The sequence below is a fragment of the Dryobates pubescens genome, chromosome 7, assembly GCF_014839835.1.
Source record: "Dryobates pubescens isolate bDryPub1 chromosome 7, bDryPub1.pri, whole genome shotgun sequence".
In the NCBI taxonomy this organism is placed as follows: Eukaryota; Metazoa; Chordata; class Aves; order Piciformes; family Picidae; genus Dryobates; species Dryobates pubescens.
Genome location: NC_071618.1, coordinates 14842341 through 14864937, shown reverse-complemented (window position 1 = coordinate 14864937; position 22597 = coordinate 14842341). Strand labels below are relative to the sequence as shown.

Sequence of the window (22597 nt, the reverse complement as noted above, 5' to 3'; positions counted from 1 at the left end):
TCCCCAGATGCATCAAGAATAACATAACAATGACAGCGAAGTTTCTTAAATTAAAACCTCATGGCAAAACTATTTGGCTAATTTTTATATATACAGCTGTCCCCTTTTCATTTCAGTTGCTGCTTTGGTGAAAGGGAGTGGACTAGAATCCCTGGCAGGAATTTCTGTATTAATATGGCTCATCAGAGACATTATATTTAATTGGAGAGCCTGCGGTATAGTCGCAGGAGGCTGAAGGGAATTATTTAGCATTAGCAATGGCTCGTCTGGGAGTTGTGCACTAATCAAGGAGCTTGTGTGTTAACTGTAGGGATGATGGGAGTTATGACGATTATGACATGTGAGCACATGTCTGTATGAGAACTGGACAGGCAATGAGTTAATCAAGAAATATATTAAATGGCTCCCATGCTGCTTCATTATTACTCCGTAGAGTGACTGTCAGATTGTGTATGTTAGCAAAAAAACTCCAGCAATTAGATGTTTTTAACCAAGAACATCTTTTCCCTTTTGTTGCTGAAGTATATGCTTCTAAGTGCTGTGTTGAAAAAGGACAAGCGAGTACTTACTCTGACAAATGCTTATGTCTGCCTCTCCAGTCTGCACTCGTATTTTGTCACATTTCCATTCAGTAAATACAAATTATTTCCCACTGTCAACTAGTTGTTTAACCTCTTTGAACTTTTATATAATTAATAGCTTGCTAAAGCAAAATTTGTTTCTTCATGTTAGCTTCAGGGCAATAAAAATGTTAATCTTTTCCACCATCAGAATACTCCAAACCTTGTAAAGAAAAAAATCCCAAACCCAGCACCCCTTAACTGTAATGCAGGGATTATTTATATGCCAGGGAGACACATTCTGTATTCAGTATGGTTATAGGCATCCATTTCATATCCATCATGAAATTATCAGTTATGGTGGAAAATTCCATGTTTAGAGGAATTGGAGCTAATAAACTGAACTCACTTAAAAGTTGCATGAACTCAAACCAGCTGAATTATATCAGTAGGCAAACTTATCCCAAAGGTACTAGACAGGTGAGCATCTGTACTTTTCCTGCTATTGTAAGCACTGCCAAATGTAATAAAACTTTCTACCAAACTGTGACCTTCATGTATTAACTTAATTAAAGTGGCATCATGGATAGTACCCAAAGTGTTAACCTGTAGGAGGTTGTTACTGAAATCCATTATCTGTGGAGTCAGTATTAGTGGTCAGCAGCAGCAGAAGTAAAACTGCAAGTAAGACCCTCCCTTGGGTGCTGTGAGCTCAGCAGGTTAAACTGTGGAAGCTTCTTAAAGGACGGATAGTTCAACCCCCTGGAGTTCTAGGTAAACCAATCATTTGCTGTCAGCAGGAAATATGACTTTATTTAGCAGGTTGAGGGGAGGGAAAAAACCCCAAACCCTAAATGCTAACAGGAAAACGGATTTAGAAGGAACTGTCATGTGAGTGTGTAGTGCTGTGCTATGTAGGTTCCATGCAACTTGAAAAGATTTTTTCAATTTTTGTTTTAATTCCAGGCTTTTTAAAAGCAAGGACTTATATAGAGGCTTATTCCACTGTCTTATAAAACTAAACATAAGGTTGAGCTACTGTATTAAACCTATGAATATTGACTATCAAGAGTGTATACCTTTCTTTAAAATGGAAACTGTTGTCATCTTACAGAAATAGGTAGTTGTTTTCTTAAGTGTCGTGCAGGTGTTGTCTGTATAGGATGTGGTGGCCTCTTCTTACCATACTAGATGTATTTTATACTGACCAAGTACACTACATTTAAGTTCTGGATACATATTTACTAGAATTTGTATGCATAGGCCATAAGAGATTAGAATAATTGAGCTAGCACTATAGTGGTACTTCCCATATTTTCTAGTTCTTACTTAGTCTTCAAAGGTGAAAATGAACAGCACTTGACTTCGCAGTACTTAAATTCTTGCCTCAAAAGAGAATCCCAGAAGTGATAGCTTTTAAAGAGGAGTATGAAGTAGGTGTGGGAGAAACCTGAGAGTTCGCTGTAGTTTTTATTGAAAAGAGAACTGTGCTCTAAATTCTTGGTGGGGGGAACTTATTAGTGGCTAGTGAAAGATGCTTTTTTATATATAAAGACCAATTTCCTCTATGTGCACTGTTTTTAGACTATATCTGCTTGATACAGTGAAATAATATTGTCATAAGAATAATAGGATACAGGAGAGTCTTAAGATTCTGCTTGCTATCCATGAATTACCTTCAGATGGAAAAGTGTATCACAGGAAATCAGCTGTGGGGCAGAAATTTTGTCAGGGAAAATACTCAATAACCTAAAATACTAAGTGTTTTCCTAGGGTTATGCTAAAACAAGCTTTATAATTTGAGATGTAGCTATGGTAGAACTGAGGGCTGTAAGGAAGAAAAAGGCAAATAAAACAAAATCCCCAAACACCTAATCTAAAACCCTAACCAAAACCCATCCAAAACCAACCAACCACAGGGGGGAGGGAAACCCAAAAAACCCCACACCAACTCCCTGCCCCCCCCCAAAAAAAAAACCAAACCAAAACCACAATACCAAAACCAACAACTTGTTGAAAATTTTGTCAGATGATTTGGGCAAGGATTGGACCTCATGAAGCCTGGCATCAGCATCCATGGTTGAATTGTCCTGTGCTAGTACTAACAGTGTGAAAACTATATTTACACAGTGTGGGGTTGCTTGTCTGTTCTTGCCCATTTGTCAGACTGCACATAGCCCTTACAGATTTGGAGTCATTGACTGGTCTGTACACCCATTTTCAAGTAATGTGGGTGTACTGTGTAACATCAGGTAATGCACCTAGCTTCATATTGTATCTAAATTTCTCTTAAGTCTAAAATATTTCTGAAAGGACTACTTGTGCTCTCCTATCCCCTCTGATTTGTTTACTGTGTTGGATCCAATGATCATGTGTATAGGAGATGTTTTAACTTGCTGGTCTGTTGGAAAGTTCATTTTCCCTCCCCTACTTTTCCTCTGGGTCTGTTTAGTTCATTGATCTATCTCAGCAGCACTGTAATTGCTGGAGCTGAATGTGATGGAGTTAAGGGTGTGATCACCCTTTGAGTGGCAACTAGTATTTGTGTAAATTCAGGTTTATTGTGGACCTTCAAACCATACATTGAGACATGAATGTTTGGACCCAGAAGCTGATTCACACCAGGAAGAACTGAATTTGCTGTAGCATCTGTACCTTGCATTTTTGTCCTTTGTGTGTTTTTGTTTTGTATGGTGGTGGTTGGTGTGTGGTAGTTCTGGTAGCTTGTTCTGTGTCTGTGTGCCAGTTCTTTAGCTAGTGCTATGGAATATGTTGCCCTGAGCTGATGTTCATCCTTTCTGTATTTTCTTTTGGGTGTTGTGGCATAGTTAAAATGCCAAACAGCTCTGAATTAGCTTTGCTGTCGCTGGGGATTATTCTTTCAACCTTGCAACTGGTTTCAGGAATCCCTGATTCTACCAGCAGCTTTGGATGCTAGAAGCAATTTTTGCAGTCCATCCATCTGTAGGCAGACAGATTTAGAGATCAGATGATGACTTTGGTTCTGAACTATGTTCATCCATCTGAAACGGGATCTCTGAATTAAGATGAAAATGCTTGTCAGGAGATTGCTACCTGTGTGTTGCTCTGTAATGTGGCTGAGTTTAAATACTTTTTCTGACTGTCATGCCTTCTGGCATATATAGCTCAATTAAGAGCTAAATCTCTGCTTTATGTATTTCTATAGTTGGCTACCCTTGCTGTCACATGATACTGTCTTCTAGACCTACCTAACTAATACTTGTCCTGTCTCCCACCTATACCTTACCCTTTTAGAAAACAAACATACGTCAAATGCATTCTGTACCGAACTTGGTTTTGGGAGGGGTGGGAAAAAGAAACAGCGCAGGAAAGATCTCTCACATTGCTTTGCTAATGTGCTTAGAAGTTTGAGATTCCATTAGGGAAAGGCTGATGTGGGTGCAGATGTTAAAAGTGCAGAGAGGCTCCTAAAAACACTGTAGGGCATTACTATTGGAATAGAATAAACCAGGTTGGAAGAGACCTTCGAGATCATCATGTCCAGCCTATCATCCAACACTACCTAATCAACTAAACCATGGCACCAAACACCCCATCTAGTCTCCTAAACACCTCCAGTGATGGTGACTCCCACCTCCCCAGGCAGCCCATTCCAATGGCCAATCACTTTCTGTGACAAACTTCTTAACACCCAGCCTAAACTTCCCCTGGCAGAGCTTGAGACTGTGTCCTCTTGTTCTGGTGCTGGTTGCCTGGGAGAAGACACCCGCCCCCACCTGGCTACAACCTCCCTTCAGGTAGTTGTAGAGATGTATTTTAACATCATAAACCCCTTAATTCTTTTCTTAAAACACTTAAAGCTCACAATCACATACACTGCAAAGATTAAACTGTTGCATCCACACAGGGCATAGTGAACTGCTGTATGATGAATTACTTGACTCTTGGCAACAGATGAACACTCTTGCTGTTGTAAACAGATTGATCAAGTATCTTCTAGTTGTTAATGTTTGCTCTGAAGTGAAATTCTCCTGGACACTTGCTTTAGATAATGTTCTCCAAAGTAAAAAGTGGTATGAATGCAGTTGTTAGTGTGCAGACTGTTCCTTTATGCCATGGAACTAGAGATCAAGGATGATCAGGTTGAGTGCCTGTGGGTGAAGATTAGAGGGAAGACCAACAAAGCAGGCATCCTGGTTGGAGTCTGTTATAGACCACCCAACCAGGATGAAGAGGCTGAATTATTCTATAGGCAGCTAGAAGCTGTCTCAAGATCATCAGACCTTGTTCTTAGGGGTGATTTTAACCTGCCTGAACTTAATTGGTGGGAACTTAGCAGAGTGGAGGCAGTTGAGAAGGTTCTTAGAGTGTATGGAGGATAGCTTCTTATCTCGGGTGCTGTGTGAGCCTACCAGGGGTATGGCTTTGCTTGACCTCCTTTTTACAAGCAGAGAAGGGCTGGTGAGAGATGTGGTAGTTGGAGGCTGTCTGGGGTCCAGTGACCATGAGATAATTGAGTTTTCAATATGCAGTCAAGCTAAGAGGGGCAGCAACAAAACCTCCACTCTGGACTTCCAGGGGGTGGACTTCAGGTTACTCAAGGAACTAACTCAGAAGGTACCCTGGGAAACAGCCCTTAAAAACAAAGGGGGCCAGGAGGGCTGGACCTACTTCAAGTAAGAACTCTTGAAGGCACAGGAACAGGCTGTGCCAATGTGCTGGAGGATGAGCCGCCAGGGCAGACGGCCAGCCTGGATGGGTAATGAACTTCTACAGGAATTAAGGGGGAAAAAAAGAGGGTGTACCTTCTCTGGAAGAAAGGTGAGGCAACCCATAGAACGTTTAAGGATGTTGCTAGGTCATGTAGGAAAAAAAATTAGAGAGGCAAAATCCCATTTAGAGCTTAGACTGGCCTCTGCTGTGAAGGACAACAAAAAATCCTTCTATAAATATATTAACAGCAAGAGGAGGGGCAAGGATAACCTCCACTCCTTGGTGGACATGGAGGGGAACATAGTAACAAAAGATGAGGAGAAGGCAGAGATACTTAACACCTTCTTTGCCTCAAATTTTAATTGCAGGATAGGTTGTCTTTCAGTCAACTGGCCACCTGAGCTGGCAGATGGAGTCAGGGAGCAGTATAGTTCCCCTGTTATCCAGGAGAAAGTAGTTAGATCTCCTTAGCTGCTTGGATCCCCACAAGTCCATGGGACTGGATGGGATCCATCCTAGGGTGCTGAGAGAGCTGGCAGATGTGCTGGCCAAGCCTCTCCATCATTTTTCAACAGTTCTGGCTCACTAGAGAGGTCCCAGAAGACTGGAAGCTGGCCAATGTGATGCCCATCCACAAGAAGGGCTGGTTGGATGAGCCAGGGAATTAGACCTGTCAGCCTGACCTCAGTGCCAGGCAAGATTGTGCACTCAGGTCATCTTGAGTGCAGTCACACAGCACCTACAGGATGGCCAAGGGCTCAGGCCCAGCCAGCATGGATTTAGGAAGGGCAGGTTGTGCCTGACCAACCTGATCTCCTTCTATGATCAGGTGACTGCCTGGTGGATGTGGGGAAGGCTGTGGATGTAGTCTCCCTGGACTTCAAGGCCTTTGACACCATTCCCCACAGCAAACTTCTAGCCAAGCTGGCAGCTTGTGGTTTGGACAGCAGCACTCTGCACTGGGTTAGGAATTGGCTGGAGGGCTGAGCCCAGAGAGTGGTGGTGAATGGTGCCACATCCAGCTGGCAGGCAGTCCCCCAGGGATCAGTGCTGGGCCCCATGCTCTTTAATATCTTTATTGATGATATGCATGAGGGCATTGAGTCCATCATCAGTAAGTTTGCAAGCTGGGGGCAGGTGTTGATCTGTTAGAGGGTAGGAGAGCTCTGCAGAGGGACCTTGACAGGCTGGACAGATGGGCAGAGTTGTGTCATGAGATTTAACACATCTAAGGGCTGGGTTCTACACATTGGCCACAACAACCCCATGCAGTGCTACAGGCTGGGGTCAGAGTGGCTGGAGAGCGGCCAGGCAGAAAGGGACCTGGGGGTACTGGTTAATAGTAGTCTGAACATGAGCCAGCAGTGTGCCCAGGTGACCAAGAAGGCCAGTGGCATCCTGGCCTGCATCAGGAACAGTGTGGCCAGCAGGAGCAGGGAAGTCATTCTCCCCCTGTACTGAGCACTGGTTAGGCCGCACTTTAGTCCTGTGTCCAGTTCTGGGCCCTTAAGTTTAGCAAAGATGTTGAGTTGCTGGAATGTGTCCAGAGAAGGGCAACAAAGCTGAGGATGGGTTTTGAACACAAGCCCTATGAGGAGAGGCTGAGGGAGCTGGGGTTGCTTAGCCTGGAGAAGAGGAGGCTCAGGGGTGACCTTATTGTTGTCTACAATTACCTGAAGGGAGGTTATCGCCAGGTGGGGGTTGGTCTCTTCTCCCAGGCAACCAGCACCAGAAGAAGAGGACACAGTCTCAAGCTGCACCAGGGGAGGTTTAGGCTGGGTGTTAAGAAGTTCTTCATAGAGAGAGTGATTGCCATTGGAATGGTCTGACCAGGGAGGTGGTGGAGTCACCTTTACTGGAGCTGTTTAGGAAGAGACTTGAGGGGTGCTTAGTGCCATGGTTTTGTTGATTAGATTGTATTGGATGACAGGTTGGACTCTGATCTCAAAGGTCTCTTCCAACCCTGTTGGTTCTATTCCATTCGTTTACGGCATCCCCTTATCAAAGGTGTTTTGGAGTGGCTGTGCTGCCTCCCATCTTCACTTGGGTGCAGAAACTTGGTAGCTGCCCCACCTTATCAAAGGGAGCCACAAATGGAAGGAGCCAAGGGGAATGCTTTTCACTTAAGATTGAGAAGTGTTTTGCTAATGATGTATTGCGTTGAGGAATGGGATATTATGTATTTTTCCAATTAATTCCCACACCTCTGTCAATCCTGAAGTTTATCCAAAACTAATTAGTAAACAAGATGACTGTTGAGCTACCTTTTTATGCCTTTCCCCCCCCCCCGCCCAGTTTTTCTACTTAAAGATTGTTCCTGGTTTATGTTGACTGAAAAAAGTGGAATGTGGTGATCTATGCCAAACATTTTCATTCTGCTAAGTATTCAATAGCAAGCAGAGTATTCCTATTGACTGTTAACTGTGACAGAACATACTAGCTATTTTCTTATTTTCTAGAGCTTTAAGCACATTTTCCTTTCAAAAAGAAAAGCTGCTTGAAATTGAAGTTAAGCAACCTTGTTAGGTATTTTTTTTGCAGATAGGCTTGATAAAAAAGGCTTCTTTTAAGAGTGATAGAACTGTTTTGAATAGAAGTCTGTGGAGGTGAGCTTTCCTAGAAGAGCTCCAAAAGAACATATTATGGAGAAAAACATCATACCTTCAGTGTTCAGTGTCTGGCCAAAAAAACCTTGTTGTAGTCAGCCTAACTATATAGTCTTCCTGGAGTGAGTGCAGAGGGCAACAAAGCTGGTAAAGGGCCTGGAGTATAGATCTTATGAGGTGTGACCGAGGGAGCTGGGGCTGTTTAGTTTGGAAAAGAGGAGACTGAGTGGAGACCTCATTGCTCTCTACAACTACCTGAAAGGATGTTGTAGAGAGGCTGGTGCCTGGTCTCTTCTCACAGGTAATTAGTGATAGAATAAGAGCGAATAGCCTCAAGCTACAACTGGGTAGGTTTAGACTTGACATTAAGAGAAACCTTTTTACAGAAAGAAATTATTTTCTGAAAAAATAAGTATATAGGAAAAGGCTATTCTGGAAGACTCTGTTCTGGATTGTTACCTGTAATGTCTTTAGGACTGTATAGGCATTTCCTTATTTGTCCCAGCAAACAGAACTCAGTCTGAGTACTGCTGCATTACAGCCTTAGCATGGTCTGCTTTACTCAGTATTAGTGATCAGGCCTCTAGATACAATGGAGACTCCTTTCCTTCTATACTATGTTGTCAAGTAAATGTGTGTGTCTCTTTAGAAGACAACAAAGTTCCAGACCTTTGTTCATGGGAGAGGGAATTTTGAGACTCCTGTATATATTTTTCAAGTGACAAAAAACAGTTTGAACAGAAGAAAATTTTTAGAATAGAATAAACCAGGTTGGAAGAGACCTTTGAGATCATTGCCTCCAACCTATCATCCAATGCCACCTAATCAACTAAACCATGCAACCAAGCATCCTGTCAAGTCTCCCCCTACTAAACACCTACAACGATGGTGACTCCACCACCTCCCCGGGCAGCCCATTCCAATGGGCAATCACTCTCTCTGTGTAGAACTTCTTCCTAACCTCCAGCCTAAACCTTCTCTGGTGCAGCTTGAGACTGTCCTCTTGTTCTGGTGCTGGTTGCCTGGGAGAAGAGACCAACCCCCACCTGTCTACAACCTCCCTTCAGGTAGTTGTAGAGAGCAGTAAGTCCTCCCGTGAGCTTCCTCTTCTCCATTGGAAAGTGCTTTCTCGATTGGAAATGTGGTGTTCCTTGCCAGATTGGTGTTTCGCTTCTTGTAAAGCCTGTTGAGTTTAACCTGGATCCTTCTATTTAATTTCAGTTAGGATTTGTGGATTTGTGAGGCCTCTAGTGAGGCTATTGTTGTTTTAACTGGCAAAAAGCAAGGGCAGGATGAGGTAATAATGATAAAAGGGTGCAAAAACTTTATTTAAATTTTTTTTCGCCATGGCTGATATCCACTAACCTATGATCTAACCCTGGGGATGCTAATGGATGTTTTGGGAGTCATTGTAGGAACTGTCAGTGAACACCCTTTACCAAGCCAAATGTTCAAAGGCCCCTGGAGAGTTGTTCTACATTTGTCTTCATAACTATCATTGGTGGGGCATAAAATTAAAAAGAAAAATTCTAAAATAGGCTTGCAGAGAGATCTGCTTGTGCTGTCTCTGTAGGCTGACTTGTTTGTTTGGATAAAATTTTATGTAGATTTTGGGAATGCTGAGTTGAGATAACTGGGGGAAAGATGGGATATTTAGGCCGTTTATGGCTTTCACAGTTCTGCTTCTCACACCATTTAGAGATGTTTCCATTAAATGCTGTAATTGTGTGGTAGTATTTCTTAGCAGATAGTAATTAAAAGCTGTATGGATACTGTACACTCACTGTGTGCACAGATTTATTCTAGCATTGGTTGTGTATTTCAGTGTGAAGCTGCAAAAGACAGGTCAGATGAAAGATGTGATTTTGGCAAAGCAGTAAATTTGAACCTTTTTGCATTGTTTTTGGTTTTGATTCAAGACTGTTCAATGCTTCAAGGTTTTTGTTCTGTTCTGTCTGTCTCTTTTGGCAGTGGTGCTGTCAAGATTTGAGGTGGGTGGCTGTTTTTTTTTTTTAGCTACCTTACAAAGGATTTACTCATTAGCCTTATTTTATGGGTTGAGCTAATTGTGATTTGTCTTGCTGAGCAGTATTATGTAGTTTGGGCCAATTAAGTGAATCCACTTACACCAGTGGATGTTGTTCCAATGTGTAATATTGATTTGAGCTGTAAATGGAGAATGACTTGTTTGATTAGATTCCTTTGTCTAAACAATGCTTGAGATCTTATCTAGTGTACCAAACAGAAGTGTTTTCTTCCCTGAGGCTTTTTTAATAGCGTCTTAGGTTTGATTAACACTATATATGCAGGTATAACAATTTCCCTGTGTGTAAATTCTGAAACAGTTCAGAGGAATTGGGAGAAATGTGTATCTTGCAACTCAGTGTAATTCTCTGCTCCATGAATATCAACTTGTGTTGAGACACGAGGATGTGTAGGGTGACCTACTCTAAAAAACTGGGACACTGGGGAATCCCAGACACTTGCATCCTTAGAGCTGGAGGAGCAGGGGGAGTGAGTGTGTGTGTATGTGTTAATTAGGCATTTACACTGAAGTAAATGACATCTGTCACATAATGATAAACTGCTGAAGTATATAAAAATCATCTGTGGGTGATATTAAACACTGTTAGGAAATGTGTGGATACATTTATTCTTCTTTTGGACCTCATGACAAAACCTTTACTTTTTGGGATTAGTGGATGAGAATCTCTATAAAACAAATTGAGAGGAGAAGCACTTGTATCATAAATCAGAGCCATAAGAAGGTAATAAACAGGAGTTGCTGAAAACTTATGATGGTACGGATCTATAAATCATCTGTCTTCTATTGCTTTATAGATTGCATATACACTGAAAAAAGTGGTTTAGTATTTTTGTCTTAAAATAGTTGTACATGCTTTTTCCATACCAAGGAAACTTTTATGTGTTGAGGGTCATACATCTGCAAATGTGACTCATTCACAATACAGATTACAACAGCAGCCAAGCAACTCCTGGGGAAGATTACCTTGATTCTGTTGTTAAACAGACCAGTTCTAGGAGTGCTATATATACATTTAGGTAGTAAGTTATCTTTCAATGATTACTGAGATACAGGTTTGATTAGAGAGTATGGGTAAGAGCATGCTGCTGTCAAATGAATACATGGGTACCCTCCAGGTTAAAGAAGAGCTAGCATAATCTAGGCAATTTGTGTACTTACTAGCTCTGATACAGTGCAGTCCTTCTCAATTGGGTTATGTCCTGCAAATCAGATACAAGCACCACAAAAAAACATTCAGTATCTATGCTTTGGCTTATGGGCATATTTCTCTTCTGGGATATGATGCCAAGGCCAGGCACCAAACCTGATACTCCTGAAATACTGAAACAGGATAGAAGGATCTTCAAAAGCAATTGTTGCTACTGTTATTACCCTTAATTGCACTCTAAGCCCTGATTGCTGCCACAGTCTGGAGCAGTGCTTAGAACTAGTCCAGGCCAAGAATGACTGGCTAATCAGCCCAGGTGGACTCCTCACTTTATGTGCTTATTTGCTGGAAATGTGGTGAAGAAACACAAAACTCTTCCTGTGTGAAGATCTGGCAGGATTTACTGGTTTCTGTGCCTTGCATGAATGTGGCTGCTGAACCTAAACTAGATTTGGAAACAGGTGGCCATTTTTGTGCAGTTTCCTTCTGAATTAGTAAGCTTGTTGGACTTCGAATTCTGTCCAGGTTCCTCTGTACCTTAATCCAAAAGTAGTTATACTGCTTAAGAGCATTTACTCTAAAGTTCTTTTGCTAGGACTTCTTAATCCAGTATCTTGCTTGCTCATAGATGCAGAGCTGAGGAGACACCGATGGGCTGGTTGGGTGTTAGTGACTGATTTGGGTTTCCAAAGGTATAACACACCTATACAGGAATTTGGATAACTAAATTTCATCTGCAGTTTGAGTTAGATGGAGGTTCTGTAGAATGATGATTCAGTAGGTTTGGGTTAATCTCTTGTCATTTTTCTGTTGCTGCAATATGATAAGCCCATACAAGATGCGCTACTTCAGATATACACAAATAAGATATCTTTTCACAGTTTCTGATTGTTTGTGTTCTGTAACATAACAGGTCCTTGTAGCTGCTTTTTGAGGCATGGGTAGCCCAATATGATTAAAACTTGCAGTATAAGCCATTGAGCACTCTATGGTTTGCCTGCTATTCCAGCCTTTGTGGTTACACATTCATGCTTGTTTGCAGGGTCAATTTATTAAGGAATTGTGCTTCTTTGGGAGCCTACTGGGACTTGAATCTTTTTGTTGATATTGGTTTTGTAAACTAAAGTACAAAAGGGTAAAATGACTTGAAGTTTTAGCTGTACTAAATTAGGATCAAGTTTTGAATACCTAGGATTGTGTGATTTAAGTTCAAGCACTTTAAACCTATTCAAATTCTGAAATGGTTTAAACTTGTTTAGGAAGGTGAGTTGCTGTTTCTTTGAACTGTTTAGAAATACTGCATTTTAAGTCAGCTTCTGCAGAAGAAAAGGCATTACTAATATCAAACAGATCTGTTATTTCTGGCTTATATTTGGACAGATTTAACAATTTCATTAAAAGTTGAGAAGGATCCATGAACTTAAGAGCTGTCACTTAAGCTTGAAAACCTGGAGATTTTGAAGTAGTGGGGAAGAATGGAGACTTCTTTCTTGTCTGTGAGAGACTTGCTTGGTGCTCCAAGGCAGTGTGCGGGTAATGTGGTGGCTGTTTTGTTATACCCATGTGTGGTATACTAGGATGTATGTAATGCTGAACTGAAACTGAACTAGAGCAGGAAGTAACAGCTTGCAGTAAGGTAAACAAGGAGAAATAGGTTTGCCAGATTGGAGGGGAATGTGGGAAAGGAGTCAAAACTCCAGAGTTAAAGTAATGATGAAACATTTCAGAAGTGGGGGAGAAAACAGTGTGGGGAAGAGCACACGACTGTTTATATGTTTAAAAAAAAATCAGTGTGTTTTTCTAGTCTCCTCTATGGCTGCCTTAGGTACTAGCAGGACTGTTGGTGTCTCTGTGGGACGTGTGCAAGTGTTGGTTTTTCTTTTTGACACCTAGAAATAGCTGACTGTTTAGTCCTTTTCTATAAGGAACCTTTTGGTTTTGTAAAACATACCTGCTTAACTAGCGTGAATAACTTGGTTTGTATTCCAACATTGTTCACGTGCCTAAACAAACTTTAAATGCATTCATCAGTCATGCAAATAAAGGTATCCAAGGGCCAGGAAGGGATGACAGGCTAAAATTCATAGCATTTGATCAGGATAGATTACTGCCTTAAGTTGCTGAGGTGTACTTAATCATGCAACAGGATTTCAATGCTTTTTAATGTCTGTGCTAGCATTTAGTAGGAGTTTTGGTTTAGCTTTGTTTTTAGTATGAGGCTAATGCTGTAGTGGTAAAATAAAACTCATGTGACTTTATGGAAGCAATAATTCAAATGTGAAACGTGTGGCAACTCTAGGAGGTTGTGTGACCTCTCGTATACTCAACTATATAGCAAATTCAGAAGCTATTTAAGAAATGCCCCCAGAAAGAAACTTGGAATTAAGTGGCAGATTAATCTTATCAGTAAGAAGGAACATGAACTTCTGTCAGAGTTCAGAAAAATGTCAAATGCTGAAGAAGTTAATCCTGTGCTTGTTTTGTTTGTTGCACTTACCTGAATATTTATTTCTCACTATATTATTCAAAATAGTGTTTGGCTGCTGCTTGTCACTATTGCTAGACTTTTTTTCCCCAGCCTTGTTTCTTCTGAGTTGGCCAATAGCATATATGGGCTACATTACTTCGAACCTTAGTCTGTCATACTTGACAGCCTTCGTGCTAGTGGCAAATAAAATCCCTTTCCACAAAGAACAAAATTTTCCTTCATGTGTCAGTACTCATTTTCAGAAAGAACACACTTCAAAAACTCTGTATTCCCTGTGTTTTGAATGCTTAAGATGATATAAAACATTGCATAAAAACTTATGAAATTAAGCATTGGAAATGTCAAACTGTCAGCATAAAGAAGTTTTACTGACACATAGCTAGTATAATCTTACACAATTGAAGCAATGGCATGCATTCTTCAGTATGTACTGAAAAGGAGCTTACGAAGGGAGAGCAGAATAAGGAAAATCTGATCGTGTTTCTCAGTCTCTGTATCTCCCTTTAAAGATGCAAACATGTTGAACACTAAACTTTAAAACTTTAAGGTAAGTATGCATATGAATTGTTGACTTCTAACTTCACATCTACCGATTGTATTATTCCTGCTAAAATGCTGGAACTGTTTATCGCTTCTGTGTAGTTCAGATTTGACTAAAAATGTTTGGCAAATGCATATAAATGAGGATGCAATGGATTAAAAATCAAGCATGAGGCTGCTTAAATAATTCTCAAGATTTTCAGGTTCATGTGTAGTGATATTGAACTCTTTAGTCATAGGCTTTAATTTGTGCATGGTGCTGACCTGATGCTGTGCAGGGACACTCACTGCATCCCTTCATTCAATTCACTCTAATTATCCCCAACTTCCTGGGGAGCCTGTTTAGAACTCGTCATGAATGTATGTTATTAAGATATTAGGCTATCCCGGTTGCATGTAGCAAAGTAGTTTTTAGTCTGAATTTGCATATAGATGATCATTATAAGAAGCTGAAATTACATTTGTCATGATTTTATTTAAGCAAATTCAAAATAATATATTGGCATAATAAAATGTTTTGACAGTGATTTAAGCTTGGAATTAAATGAAATGAGATTTAATGTTATTGTGCGAGTTCTTGTATGTCAGTTTTGGTAATGTCAATGTATATTTTAGAGTAGCTATGCTATGTAAATTATCTTTGAAACAATCAGATTTGTGTGCCTATTTCAGGGTGGTGGTAATTATTTTTGCTGGGAGCATCTGTTAATGCAGAATATTGCCTCTTCAGGTTCATGTGAAAATGGCGGATGAAGCTGTCTGCGTTGGCCCAGCTCCCACCAGCAAAAGCTACCTCAACATGGATGCCATCATGGAAGTCATTAAGAAAACCAGGGCCCAAGCTGTGAGTCTGAATGAGTCTATCTGCTGCAGCTGTTTCATATATAGAAAGCAGAAAAGCCAGAGTTGGTTGGTTTTTTTTTAAGGTGTGGGGGGGGAAGTGATTAAATATGCTATTCCAGTTAGTTCATGTCACATGAGTTAAATGTGTCTGAAATCGCTACTGGAAATCAAAGGCTTTGTAGCATCTGGCAGTACTGGTCGCTGATCCTGCAGGTGGCTGCTGGATTCAGCTTTCACACCAGGGAGCAGCTTCAGTTCATTTCCAAATTTGCTGGGGGAAAAAAAAAAAAAAAAAAAATCACAATTAGTTTTGAGTGCTAACCCTTTATATGCCATAATGGGTTTTTTGAATGTTGTACAAAGTGTGTCCAAAAAGGGTTTTTTCTTAAACTTTGTTTGAATTGCTTCCTAAGTTATATAAATGTTACTTGGAGGAAGGATAAGGTAAACGGTGCATGTCAGAATTATTTTTGTTCAGTGTGTTTGCAAAATGCACATTAGCTGATGTGTGAATGTGGGCTACTCTGCCTGCCTCCCTCCAGATTGGCCAGAAATTCAATTCCTAATGCAAGTTGGTTGGAAAAAGTAATGTGTAGTCATGTTCACATACCTAATGTTCTTTGCTATCAGTGAAATAAATATTTTATTTAGGCCTACTGTACACAGAGCATTTATTAAAGCATAAATTGAATGTGTATGAGGAACACTATTTACCCTGGAATAGCATTTCAGCTTCTTTCAAAGATCAGGTTTTGGCCTCAAAGATGATCATTTGATATAGTGCTTTCAGGGACCAAAAGCTTTCCAGTAAAGAAAAAAATACTACTTTCCCTCTGAGTTTCTCAATATGGAGAGAGGTTAGGTACCTTTAAAAGAGAATAAAATGACTTACGCTTTCTCTGTCAGAGTGTATTAGATAAGAATTATGAAAAGTAAAATGAAAACGTTCTCGCACTAGTAGTTATGCTAGGTGTATACTGAGTTGTGAATAGCAAACTCTGCATAGAGATGCATGGCTTACACTAACAAGAGTGAACTGTTGTTCTCCAGCAAGGGTCGCTAGAGGCAGGGGGCTTATGACTGTGGATCTTAAGACTACTGTTGTGATCAGTGCTGGAAATATTTTGAGGTGGAGTGTTTAGCAGTGGTGACTGAGAAGAGTGTGGATGAGTGTATGTGTGGAGGAGTGCAATGAGTTAAATGTGGCAAAATAGAGTTAAAAGGAGCAGAAAGCTGAAACACCAAAGGGAGTGTGTCCATTGCTCTGCAAACAGCATCTTTCTTTCCAGATAAGTAAGGAACGTTTGCCTCAGAAATGGCAGATTTCAACCAGTGACTTTTTATTGCTTATGACAGATAAAACAATGCATTAAGACAGTTCTTAAGGTGTTCAACTAATTTGAATGCTTAATAGTCTGCATCACTTGCCCCAGTATCTGAAAAGGTGTTAGCAAGTTTGGTGTCTGACTTCAGAACTCAATCAGGTTGAATTTTTTTACTTTCAAGGTACACCCAGGATATGGATTTCTCTCAGAAAATAAAGAATTTGCTAGACGTTTGGTAAGTTATTTCTATTTATTTGACATGTATTTCATCCAAGGTGTCTGAAGAATCATGATACCAATTCAAGGCGGATCTCTGTGCCTGTGCATTTCCTTCATTTTGAAGGTGTAACAGCAGCCTGTGTTTTCTTTTGCAAAAAGAGGAGATGCTTGTTTTTAAGAACTTTATCAAGGGTGTAAGAACCTTTTGGCATTTTCACTTGTCTGTACTGTTTATGAGGCTGCTCTAAAACTGGGTCACTGAAATTATCTAGGTTAAAAGTATCTGGTTTTAAGTGATCATTTCAGTGATTCATAGCACAGCTGGTGAACAGCTGTATCAGCAGCCCTGAGAAGGTGCTGAACTGTGCTTTCAGGATGGGAGTAGAAAGCTGTTTAAAAACTGGCTTCTCTGCTGGTGGTCGTGTATTGCGGAGCTGCATTCTCTGAAAGGACCAAAGAGTCAAGAGGGTGCTCTTTTTATTTCATGTCTGAATTGATAAAAAATTATTATTCACAGCCTCTTTACATTGGATTTTTTGCTATTATAGAAACTGATATATCAGGCCTTCTAACTGATTTTATATTTTTCAAACCCTTTGCTGCAGCTGCCTATAAATTTAGAGCAGTGCCAGGAGGAAATTGCATGAGCAGTGTTTGAGCAAAGTCCTGAGTGAATGCTGTATGTGTAGTCACTGCTGATCATGTGTTACTGTCTACTAGTTTCACTGAGATTAAGTACAAGCACATACTACATTAAGTGTTCCAGTAAAAGGCTCTTGAAGCTGCCAACTTTGCTGTGGAGTAAATGAAGCACATGGTTGAAAATCCATCTTCTTTTACAGGCATTAATATAAATTTGTTGTGATTTTGAGAGTAATTTGCACCTTTTTGATTCAGGATAAGAGACGCAGATGGGGAATCTGATTTGGTAGAGTAATTCTTTCATTTCTAGCATCTGTGGAATAGCTCATTTCCATCTCTCTTCCATGACTGTGCCCCTTTTGGGCTTAAGTTCTGATAGTCACATGGATCCTTACTGTTTAGATACTTATTTTGTGTCAAGACACTACCTACTGATTAAGGAGGCGATTTGGGAATGAAATCTCAGTTTTTATACTTTGCAGTTGCTGCATTTTTTAAAGAAGCCCTCAGATAAAAACAAGTGCAGCTTCTATATCAAGCTGAATACGTCCTGCTGCTTGCTTGGGTGGTGGAAATGTTGAAGTTGAAAGTAATTCTAAATACTTGGTGTTTGCCTGGATTTGCCAAATCTCGGGTAGTATCTTACATGTTATTTTCATGCAGTTTCCTTTTATTGCTGTTCTTCTTGTATCACAGCCTGTTTTTAGAGGGAAGATTCCTGGCTTAATTTGTAACAAACTTTGTTCCCACTGGATTAGACCAGCAGGATAAATGGCTTTAATTGACAGTTCCTGGTTTTAGTGACAAAAACATTAATGAAACAGAAGTGCTTGCTTATGCTATCTTGCTTTATATTTTGCTGCCAGACTTTGAAACTTGATAATGATTAATCTAAACTGAGCACATTTTTCCTAGTAATTTGGTTGTTACTTGATGATGCAAATTATAATATTAGTGACATAATCTCGGATGTTTTTTGGCATGATTAAGCAGGAATAGAAAAAGTAGAAACATTCCTGTAAATCCCTTCCCCCTTTGTATTTCTCATCCTTTCACTCAAATCTGTGGAACAGTGAGTTCCTGAAATGGTGTGGTGACTAGAAACCTGTTCAAGTTTGAGTTGGTGCTACAGTCTTGTGGTGTGTTGAAGTTTCCCCCCAGCACACAGTCTGAAAACAGCTTGTAATTGTTTCAGAAACCTGGTGTGTTCTGTTCTCTAAAATTATAACAGAACAAGGTAGTTCTAATTTGCTTTCTGAAATGCATGATTTAAACTCTCAAGACATAATCATGCTTTCCTTCACGTCAGTGACTCTGGGATATCAAACCCCTAGTGAGAATTGGTGAAGCAGTCTGCCTTTTTTTATCACAGAGGGCTGCTTTTTTTTTTTTTTTTCAAGACACTCTGATGAATAAATATTTAGGGGGAATTACTGCCTGCTGTTTCTTTTCTTTATTGAAGCCTGTAACAAATGGTACAAGATTGTTGTAAAGTTGCCAAATATAGAGATTTTTTTTTTTCCCTCATCCCTTTCTTTGTGCTTACAGTTCTTTCACACTGGAAGTAGTGATGAAACTTGAGAAACCTGGACTTATTTCCTGGTGTGTATCTGTACCTGTAAAATTATCTAGATTTGGAAATGAAGACATACACTAAACTTCTAAACTTGCCAGTCTGTGTGTAAGAGTGGTAATGAACTCAAAGCAAAGCTGTGTTTTCAATTTAACACATGGAGGGTCAGTTCACATATAGTCCCACTGTGTGTGATTTGAACAAAAGCATGTCTTTTGGTTCATTGCCTAAGTGACTCGTGGAACAGCATACAGCTATAGACAAACCTTGTGAGGAACATGATGGATATATTTAGAGAATTGAAAAGTACTGATATTTAGTTTTTTCCCTTCTTTAGAAACTTAAATTTGTTCTCTTTTAGAATGAGGGGGGAGCACAAGTAAATGATCCTTTGTTTCCAAAAAAACAGTCACTGGGTGGATATCTGGCATGTTGTTCACTGTTACCCAGTAGAAAAGTCAATATATTTAGTCCCCTTTTTATCTGTATCTATTCTAGTCACTGCTGAATGCTGACAGGAAAATGATCCATGGCATTTATATCAAGTGAGTCTGTTAAAGATTTCCTAAACCTTAAGGTCAGTTTCTTAAGGAATGGTATTTTTATATGAAATCTTCTGAAAAACTTTTAGATATTGCTGATGACTTCAGTTATTTCTTGGAATGGCAAAACACGTGTTTGTGCTAGTGAGTATAGATCCTTGAAACCTGACAATGAGAATGCAAAAATATTCAGAAGTTTGAGCTATCCATCTTGGAAATCTTGCAGTGCTTGTACATTTGTAGTTCAGATTGTACACCAAAGTTATAAAATTCAGTGCATAAGTTGTTACTTGTAGCTTATGCATGGAAAGATATTTGCACATAAGCAGTTTGCTTCCTTCAAGGAATAATTCTGTAATACTCAGTATTAACATTAGATGTGTGTTTAAAATATATTGCCAAATCACAAAACAAAGCTAGTATCTTTTGCCAGATGCTTTGCAGAGCTGGAGAAGCAATTTATTCCTTCATTTTTTAAAGAAAAATTTGCCAGTGATCTCTGTATTTAGGTTAACTTCCTTAATGTTTCCCATTATATAAAACTAGTGCAGACCCTTTGAGAAGCTCTATCACCTCTATTGTCTGCAACAGGCCTTTGAAATTGACAAGGAGAAAAGCCTTGCAACAAAGATCAGTCTTCTGGTTGGCCTGTTCTTGAAAGATAAACTTTCTGAAATGGCTATTTTCCTCTCCTTCCTTGCAAACTTCCAAGGCAGCTTGTTGTGGGTGGGGGATGGGAGTGCTGAGTTGAGTCTCTTCATGCATCCAGTACTTTGGGACTGGCCTGTGGTCCCAGTGAGTCTATTTAGTCCTTTCCTTACCTGGATGAAGAAGGGAATGGGGGAGAAGAGAGAGAACAAGCATGTGACTGAGCTGCACAGTCATTCCAGAGTTAACTTGGCTTCCTGTAGTCTAGCTGATGCCAGCAACAAGTAGAAGTTGTACTCCTGTAGCTGACATTATGTATGTTCTTGCATCCTGATAATGGTTAGAAGCTTAAAACTGTGATGCATGGTGACTGTATTGTGAGACTGTGTTGTTGCTGTTGTTCATAATTGTATAATTTTTTTTCTTTTTTAATTAAAAGAAACAATGGTGAGCTTCCTTTTCCCCTCAGCCACAAAAGTCAGAGGGGAAGCTACTGTTCAAAAGAACACCAAACCAAAGGACAATATAAACTATTCTTTTGCAAAGTCTAATATGAAAGATATTAGTTTGCAGGATTTATATCTTCAGGGTATTTTGACCTCTTGTATGCTATAGCATAGAGCTTTTGTAGTAAGTGCATTATGGTGTATTTTCTCCAGGAAACCTATGTAATTACACTATGCCAAAATCTCCTTGCAATAGGAATCATAAAGATGGTGAAACTGAAATAATTCAAATTTGGAATGAGACGGGAACCTTTTTTGAGTTCCTAGGGGAACCTGTTTTTATACATCCTTTGTGCGCTTTTAGTCACTACTGTTTGGTGTGACTAAGGGGGGAACAATGCAGCCAGTGCTGTTTCTCTTTACCTTTGAAGCTAGATTAACATTCTTGGAGGAATTAAAACCCAACAATGTGTTGTCTTAAATAAATGGGCAAACAATATATATGGAAATCATTGACCACGTATTTGTAAATGGGTGTTAAGTTTGAGATGGAAGAGGTAAAACAGCGCAGCATATCTTCTGTGAGGGAACTCATCTAGCCTGTGAAGAATTTTGTGCAGGTGGATCCATGGCCCTGCTAATTATGGGACTGTCACCTTTTAAAATGCAAGCCTCTAATGGCATCAGAGTTCCCACACTGTGCATGGCTTTATTTGTAAGCAAATTGGGAAATTTCTTCATCATGATTCAATGGACATTACATTTTTATGAGACATTATGATTTTTTTTGAGTCATTTGGTATGACTTCATTCTGTACCCACAGGCATTGGCTTCCTACCTGGGAATTTCTGCAACTGATTAGTGTTTGTACTTTCCAACTGGCGAAGTGGTGGTCAAAAGGAGGCAGCTTTGGAAGCTTGATGTCAAGAAATTGCTTATGGTAGAGATTGTATCTTTCAGGGAGTGGGGCTGACAGAGCTGTTAGTGTGGGTTTCTCACTCTGCTGCCTTAGTAAGCAATGACATACTATGTATTGCAATACAAAGTGCCTACTGCTGCTGCCTGTGGTGGCTTAAAGTGCTTTGGCTGGTGGAGGCTGGAGAATATGCCCCTCCTGGGTAATAAAAGATAGGAAATGTACAAGTCACTGATTTGTCCCCCAGAAAAGCTGTGGCTGTGAGCCTGTGACATTGATGGGTGACTACTTAGTGTTCCAATGCAGAATGCTTCTGAATGTTACTTGTATTCCATACCAGGTAAACCTTATTTTCATAGTGAAAAGAAATTCTACATCTGCAGTATCACTGTGTAAAAGGCACAGATAGTGCATGCATTAAACGATGGGTAGTACTTATTAGATATTACTAGTCCTCTGCTAGTGCATGTGAATTAGAAAAATGAAATTGAGTCACCTGAAGTGTCTGCTTGGACTCTTCTTAATGTGAAAATAGGAAGGCTGTGGTATTCCTTTACTGCAGAAAACTACATAGACCTTTGCTAAAAGCTTATTGTGTTATCAGTGTCCTGTTTAAGACTGCCTATACTGCAGATCAAACTGATAACAGTTCTGCTCTATTGCAACTTCCAAATCATTATCTTGAGCAACTGTTGTATATAGCCAGAGCGCCCAAGTATCAGTATGCCTACCCCCAGGTCTCATGGATACACATGTATAACCTATATGCATGCATTTGAAGATGCAAGGTGGAGTTTTACCAAAGATGTGATTTGTTACGAAAACGCTTTCCTTCTCCTTTGCCTCAAATCCATACTGTGTGGCTTTTTCTTCCTGATTAGGTAACTCCCTCTGACATGACACTCCTGACCTATTTGTATTAGTATTTCACTTGGAGTAAGCCTTTATTTTTAACTTCTGTGTTTTTTAAGCTACAAATTTCTTAAAAGTGGCTGAAGTTGAAAGCTTTAACATGTGCAACTGTTCTTAGGGGGGGAAAAAACCCACAAAACCTTGATTGAACTAGTAAGCAAATTGAGGCTCTCAGTGGATAATCTAGAGATTATTGGAGTAAGATGAACATATATTAATCCGTGGGCCCTGGTGGGATGCACCCGCAGGTGCTGAGAGAGCTGTCTGATGTTGCTCTGCCACTCTCCATCTTTGACAGATCACGGGGAATGGGAGAGGTGCTTGAGGACTGGAGGAGGAAAGCCAGTGCCATTCCAGTCTTCAAAATGTAAGGTGGTGAACCTAGGAAACTGCAAGCCAGTCAGCCTCATCTCCATCCCTGGAAAGGTGATGGAGCAGGTCATTCTG

At 40.1% G+C, this 22597-nt stretch overlaps 1 protein-coding gene across 1 annotated transcript in view; it reads left to right on the top strand.

Moving 5' to 3' along the window:
• The window catches only part of PCCA (propionyl-CoA carboxylase subunit alpha), a 313957-nt gene that overhangs the window by 28354 nt on the left and 263006 nt on the right, over positions 1–22597 (top strand). Inside the window, exons 5-6 of the mRNA XM_054162910.1 lie at positions 14814–14927; positions 16433–16486. Coding sequence (XP_054018885.1) covers positions 14814–14927; positions 16433–16486 — 168 coding nt within the window. The remainder of the gene's footprint in view (positions 1–14813; positions 14928–16432; positions 16487–22597) is intronic.